At 43.3% G+C, this 7500-nt stretch overlaps 1 protein-coding gene across 1 annotated transcript; it reads right to left on the reverse strand.

Annotated features, from left to right (window-relative positions):
- Positions 1–347: 347 nt before the first annotated feature.
- st8sia3 (ST8 alpha-N-acetyl-neuraminide alpha-2,8-sialyltransferase 3) lies at positions 348–5298 on the reverse strand. Its single transcript, XM_076283154.1, has 4 exons — positions 5129–5298; positions 3624–3746; positions 2112–2669; positions 348–630 (listed from the first exon to the last, which is right to left on the reverse strand). Exons 1-4 carry the CDS (start codon positions 5290–5292, stop codon positions 348–350), a joined length of 1128 nt encoding a protein of 375 aa, XP_076139269.1. The 5' UTR covers positions 5293–5298.
- Positions 5299–7500: the final 2202 nt, after the last annotated feature.

The following is a 7500-nucleotide window of genomic DNA, read 5'->3' on the forward strand; positions in this document are numbered from 1 at the left end:
GACTGAGAGGGTGGAGGAGGAGGAAGATGAGGAGGATGAGAGGCCCGTCTCTTTCTCTCTTTCCTTCTGGCTCTTTCTAGCACCCTTGCTCCCTCTCTCCCCCTCTCTCTCTCTCTCTCTCTTTCACTGTCTCTTTCTAGCACCCTTGCTCCCTCTCTCCCCCTCTCTCTCTCTCTCTCTCTCTCTTTCACTGTCTCTTTCTAGCACCCTTGCTCCCTCCCCCCCCCCCCTCTCTCTCTCTCTCTCTTTCACTGTCTCTTTCTAGCACCCTTGCTCCCTCCCTCTCTCTCTCTCTCTCTCTCCCCCACTCTCTCTCTTTCACTGTCTCTTTCGTCGCCAGTCATTCCCTAGGCACAGTGGGACAGTGTTAGTTTCAGGAGCCCTTCCGTGTGCATTTTAAAGAGCAGCTTGAACTCGGTGGGCAGCTGGTGGGACTCCTGCCACTTGGTGGTGAACTTGGTGCCCTTCTTGTCATAGTAGTGGTAGGGCAGCTCCTTGCCCGTGTTGGGGTCCCAGCCGAAGGGCCAGAAGCCGTACAGGTGGATCTGGTCGCAGAGCGAAGAGGCCAGCGTGTACATCAGGATGCCCGTGCTCAGACGCTTGGGAGACAGCTGCTTGTTTTTCCAGTATCTGCCAGCCAGAGAAAGAAAAAAAAAAACGAAATAATGCCTTTTGTCCATCTGCCATTACACTCACACACATAAAAATAGATGCTTTTTTGTAAAAATAATATTCGCCATCGGGCAGTTGTTATTGTAGTAAGCACTCTCAGGGTAGCCAAGGTCAGTGGCAGCATAACCATGTGACATCCCTTCAAGCTTCACTCCGCTGATGGCAAGGTGAACTCATTCAGTGCATTTGGATAGGCATGCACGTACTCTGCAGGTTAATGTGTGCACCTGTGAATGTGAAGCGTATGTGTGTGTCCTGAGTCCTTTATGTCAGTCTTTACACGAGCTCTGCCCTGTCTGTCTGGTTGGCTGATGACACCGGAGTCAGAAATCCAATACCAGCTTTTCAACACTTTACCACTTTCCAGAAACCATAAAATTGCCTTCAACAATGAACACTTAAGGTGTCTTAAGGCACACTGAGCCTCTTAAATGGAGTAATTCTGTCCTAGCAGGTTGCTTTAATGGGATTGTGAGAGATTACTGTGCAGCACAAGAAGTCACTCGTGGTAGTCTGCACAGACAGAAAGTTAAGCCCCTCTTCATATGCTGGTATACTGTGTCTTTCCTCACAAGCATCGTTTCTCTTCTCTGGATTTCTTTATCTTTCCCTTTTCATTTTCATTATTGCAGTAACATTCTATCTCTCTGTTACACACAGCATGGTAATGCCTTTCAGCAAGTTTTAAACACACACATTTTGCAAGTGATTTTTTCGTTTTGAATCGCCTTTGACTACTCAGAGTGGCTGCCAACAGGCATACTCAAACATGTCCTAAAACAACCCTTAACGTTCGTTTTCAAAACTGTGCAACTCACCGAGTGGTTAGTGGTGTTCGTTGATTATTCAAATCAAATATATCGGCGCAATGTATGATTTCCAGCCGTCTTATTTGCTATTGTGGAACTATTTTTTCAGACACCCCACAACCGTGTATAAACTTCCGCTCAATATTTGAACCTGAAGCATAGATGGTGGCGCAGTAATATCAACGTGCAATGAGTCTTTCAACAGAAATCAATGGGAAAAAATGCCAAATAAAACACGACAGAAACTGTATTTCGCTACGCTACTTGTTTTGGAACATCAACGAACACCACTTACCACTCGGTGAGTTGCACAGTTTTGAAAACGAACGTTAAGGGTTGTTTTAGGACATGTTTGAGTATGCCTGTTGGCAGCCACTCTGAGTAGTCAAAGGCGATTCAAAACGAGTCAGAAAAGTCGAGACAGGACCAATCGTCAAAATTTCGGTGTCCACCACTCTAGTTCATCCAAAACAAACCAGAAAAGGGACTCAAAGTGCTAAATACCGGAATTTTCCTTTAAGAGCCAGTTTCAATTAAATTCCGGAATTTTGCCCAAGAGAATGACTCCCGAGAATGAAAATAAAAGTTTAAAAGAATGAATGATTGAATAAATGAATGAGACACACTTACCGATTGACGTACTGCATAATGTTGCCTGGCCAGGCAAGCTGCACCTTCAGCTGGCCCTTGTGTTCCACAAAGAAGTCCACCAGGGTGCGAGTGACCGTAGCTGATGTGTGGAAGAAGAAAGCCGGAATCCAGAGAATGGCCCCGTCCAGTTTCTTCAGGCTGAGGAAGAAGTTGTTGCGGTCCTGGATGGTCAGCAGGTTATTGTAGTACTTCTCCAGGATGCTGGGGTTGAAGGTGGTCAGGTTGGTGTGTCGGCCCACGTCCTTGCGGAACACCTCCGTCGGAGCAAAGTTGCAGCGGAAGACAAAGTCATACTTGTCGATTTCGGGTCCACAGCGGCTGCCTGTCAGGATGCCACTGTTTCCCACCACGGCACAGGTGTTGTAGCGCTTGTTGAGGATTGGAGAAATGTCGGGCAGCAGCGAGCGGAAGTTCTCCCCGACGGAGAACACGTACTTGTGGCTGGAGTAGTCATAGTGCATCAGCTGCCCCACGCGCACACTGCCTTTGGTGAGGGTGAAGTTGTGCGGAACATCAATGTACTGAGCAATATCTTTGCTGGATGAAAGGTAAAAAGATGCTTATTAGCATTAGGATAGGTGGTGGTGAGTGTTTAATATCAATGGTAGTAGATGTGGTAATAATAATACATTTTATTATTTTATTATTATTATTATTAGATGTGGTACAATGCTTGTTTACACTTTTTCTTGAAATCTGGGATTAAAGTGTCTCCACTAATCTGCACTGTTCTATAACAGAGAGTAAGATTACATAGAATGTTCTTCCTTTTGGGTCAAGGGGTTAAAATCTGTAATATTCTTATAATAATCTGTAATATTTATGAAAATACTTTATAGTCTTACTGAAGACATGCGATTTAATCCATCGGATTATCGCGTGTACGATTAGTTGAGTGCGCATGGCACCATACAACACAAGAATATTTTGTTCAGTTAGTATCCACTGCAGGGCTGAACCTGTGCTAGGGTTCACCCTAAGGACAAGATTAAGGCTTGGTTAAGATAATAATAATATAATAATAATAATAAGCTTTATTTGTATAGCACCTTTCATACACAGAATGCAGCTCAAAGTGCTTTACATTTGGAGCATGTAACACAATAATAGAGTCAGTCATTATCAATCACTTTCACTTTTCTTCATTGCTGTGGCCGTTTATGATCCAATCAGCAACATATCAGAAATATAGAAAATAACGTGTAACAGTTATTAGAGAAGAGTCAGTCATTCCCCTTTGTTGCTGTGGCCGTTTATGATCCAATCAGCAACATATCAGAAATACTATTATACTACTATGGACATATAAAGGCTTTGCTGACAAATGCCTAGGCTAACAAATGCTTAGGCCCCGTTGATACGGACTCCAACAGCCAGCCTTAGCTTGTTCTTAGCATATGTCGCATTTATTTGACTTTATACACAGACATTCAAGACTGGCAGCCTTAATAATGTTGCTCATGAGTAAACTGTATGGAAAGGTCAATCCACCTTTGCTGTAAATATGCAGTCCTATTGAACTTCCAGTTGGATGACTTGCCCTGCAGATCTTCATTCAGGGCAGTGTTGAGTGATGTAAAAGCTGGATCCAGGAACTTCATAGCCAACTGGGACCTGTTGAGATAAATAGGAAACAATGCTCTTACTTTTCCTCTGCATTTGGACTTTGCTGCCGTTTCATTTCAGAGGGAAGCTAAAGGTTTTTTAAAAGTCAGGCTCATCAATGCCAACCAATCCACACAGTCTCAGCCCCCTGCTCAGTGCAAGTCAATGCTTCCTCTACCCAGTGCACCTCCTACCTAGGCTAGTCGATGGCCTTACTAATAAACTAGCTGTTTTTAGCCTCGGCATTTGATAGTGTTTCCCATTTCAATTTGTTAAACCTTGTTCTATTTTGGTCACAACAACTGATCTCTCCTTTATGTATACACATTCTCTCAGATGGGTAAAACTGCAAATTTTGGATATTATCTGCATACGATATTAATGAAATGACATTAGCAAACAGGCCCTTAATACTCAACATGACAGCTACAAATGTGCTTGTTATCACATAACATAATGGTGCATGCACTGATGATGGCCCAGTTAATTTGGCTATTGCTGTTAGATTCAAAGAAGAATTGAACTATCAGAGGAGAACTGACAAGAATACAATTGAATTGCTCTTGCAAGTCAACACACCAGCCCTCCCTCCATCTTACACCACGCATTTGCAATGTTTGCAACGTCAGCAAAACAACAGAGTAGGGTGGCATATGGGCATTTGGACTACTGAGTAACCTTCCCCTCCCCCTAAACACAGAGACACCACCCGGTGTGAATCCACTCCTTGAAATGGCTATCGTCATATACTATAACCTTGGCTTGTTTCAAAGAATAAATGATTACTGGTAGAAGATGAACCTGTCAGGTGTGTAAATCAGGACCAAGGACAGCTCCCGCTCGCTGGATGCTCAGTCACAAGCCTCAAAAACCTTGATTCACTGACTGCACAGGCCGAGTGCTTAAAGCTTAGGCATAAGGTAGCGCCTTGTCTTTAGCCATATGCTCTGTCCTTGTTTATGTTTTCAAGATGAGCTTGAGGAGATTTATTTGGGTTTCTGAAAAACGATAACAAATGTCAGAAAAGCGGCAAATTTCACCACATTACTGAGCAAAAGTGTAACATGCAATCAGTTGATTACAGAGACATCCTCTGCATCATCTATAATGTCTGTGCCATCTTACAGGACACAGGCTGCCTCAGTGAGAAGGCCCTTAAATTCACCCATGTAGCCTATTATACAGGCGCTTGGTAACATTAGCACCAGGGACACGATTTCTACAGCCAAATCGCCGCAATTTTGATTATCAAGGAGACAGCACACTTGACGGTAGCTCTCATGTTCGCCACAGTGTACAATTACATGAATTTATTGAGAGTACATGATAATATAACGACGATTCCTGGCGGTTTGCGCCCACATACATCACATCGCTGTTTTCACACTTACCGAAATCCGGCATGGAACATGTACATCCGCGGCCCACCCGAATTTGCGTATTTTGGGGCCGTGAAGATGAAATCTTTTTTTATTGACACGTAGCTGATCAATGACAGTATGAGCAGCGCCACACTGAACATGATCAGACCCAGCACACTGATTATGCGGACCATCTTGGCGTGTTGTCATTCCCTGCTTATGCGCCGCCAAGGATGAGAGAGTCGCGTAGCCAAAGAGGAGAATCGAGCATACTTTAGCACGAGGCGTTCGACATCCTCCAGCACATCATCTCAGAGATCGGAAGTGGAGGAGTCGACGAAATGGCAGCTGCTTGCTTGGTTCATTCGTCTTCGCTCAGCCTCCGCATCCTCGCACTCGTATCGTAGCGGAGCTGCCATTCCGTTTTCCCGTTGCGGAGGATAAATGCTATTGGGAATAATGCCTCCTCGAGATGCAAGCCTTTTCGTATCCAATTAATTGACTTCGTCGAATTTTTAAAGGAGACCTAACCTATCGAGAAAATCAAAGAAACAAACAGCATGCACTCAAGGCTGAGTCATTCCGGGCAGGAAAGGGTTACATTTAGCAAGCATGCGTGGATTATGGCGTGCTCTGTATACATCTGCAACATTAAAGTCGCCCTGCTCACTAAACATGCGCATTTGTGGATTGTAGATGCTGATGCTGATGCATCTCCGGTATACTGAGACCGCTCGTTTTTATTATCATATTTGCATCGAAATAGATAGCCTCACTAGATTCATCTGGCATGTCATTCCTGACAGACAAGGCTGGTGGCAATAGATAGCATGCAGTACAGTGGTAGTGCTAGGTAATGTTAGTCGTGTTTAAACCTGTTTATCAGTTTTCAGTCCACGGTCACTAAGGGTCTCTATATCTTTTTTTTTGTGTGTATTTTTTTTTTTAATCTCAAGTGCATGCTTACATGCATACTTCATTTATCACTAAGAACTGTCAAGATTTGAACAAGAGGTATAGCCTTTTTGTCAATTTCAGTCTCTTGCATCTGCAGTAGGCTAAATGATGTGTGAGATGGCCCAACCATATGTTAACCTAAAATATGGTTTTCCTCCCCCACCTCTCAAACTAAAGAGATTTATAAATGCATTTTGGATGGCAGAAAATATATTGTGATTGTTTTTTGTTCAAGTCTTATTTATATTATGTGTAAAACTTTCCTCCTTTGTCTAATTGTCCATCTAATCCAAAATGTATTATGAGCCCTATCCACATATTCCTATGATTAGATAACATCAGTGGAGTAGATAAGAGCCCTGACTGAGTGCAGTACATTCAGTGATGCTTTGAGCTGCCATGCCTCTTGCAAAAAACACGGACATTTTGTTGAAGCCCAGAAGAAGACGCTCTGGGGTTCATTTGTAAAAGCAACTCTGGGTGGACTCATTTTGAACCTCTTTCCTATCTGCAATAATGGGCAGTGACATTTTAGCAATGAAATGTCTCTTTTCGCTGTCCGCATAATAAAATAAGAATCTTGGTTTTAAGGCACACTTTGGGCTACCACAGCCTCCTTCTAGCCACCTCAAACATGAAAATGTCATTTGTTTTGACCCAAACAATAATGTCCCATTCGTGAGTTTATGACTTGAGTTGAAGTCAACAGCCCTGAAAGAGTGAGCTGTGTACCAACTCCAAGATGTTGCTTTCTCTCAAATGGAGTTGGGAGGTTTCTTTAATATCAGCCTAGATTTATGGAAAATAAGTTTCTTTTGTGAGACTTCAATCAGCAATTAGTGCATAAGAGACTCAGTGTGCAGCTATCAGCTAAAAAGCTTAAGGGAACACTGAGTATTGGTTTCAGCAGCATGCTAAACTTTTAAATGGGATCTGTGTTAATAGGCTTGGGAGAGAGCACAAGAGATGAACCAGAGCAAACTTCAACCAAACTAGGTAATGCCCCAGATAAAGACAACAGTAGTTCTGACAGACCAGCGTCACTATGGCGATGTGTAATTAAGCATATTATCTTGACATGCAAAGTGTAACTTTAAGCAGCTAAAAAGCTTGGTTTATGACAAACTATCCCCTATATCGTTACACTGTACCATTTCTGCTCTGTCTTTCTTCTGCCTTTTCTACATGACGTTTGCATAACCACTCTATTCTTTTGTATTTTTTATCCCTCCCTGTACTGTATGTATAATTCCTCCCCCCCCCCCCCTTGTCCTGTGAGGACTGGGCAGTTGACTCCTACACAGTGAGGCAGCAGGCAGCATTAGGCCTTGTCCACGCTCTGACGCATCTGTCAGATGGACTCAGAGCTCAATGGGCTGGAAGAACATGGGGCAATCAAATAGCCATGAATTGTCCATTAGCCCATTTGGGTTAATGACCTGGCC

Source organism: Alosa pseudoharengus, unplaced genomic scaffold (assembly GCF_046254945.1).
Source record: "Alosa pseudoharengus isolate Yale_2024_CS ecotype anadromous, Long Island Sound unplaced genomic scaffold, YU_APseudo_1.1 YU_APseudo_1.1_scf_14, whole genome shotgun sequence".
Taxonomy (NCBI): Eukaryota; Metazoa; Chordata; class Actinopteri; order Clupeiformes; family Clupeidae; genus Alosa; species Alosa pseudoharengus.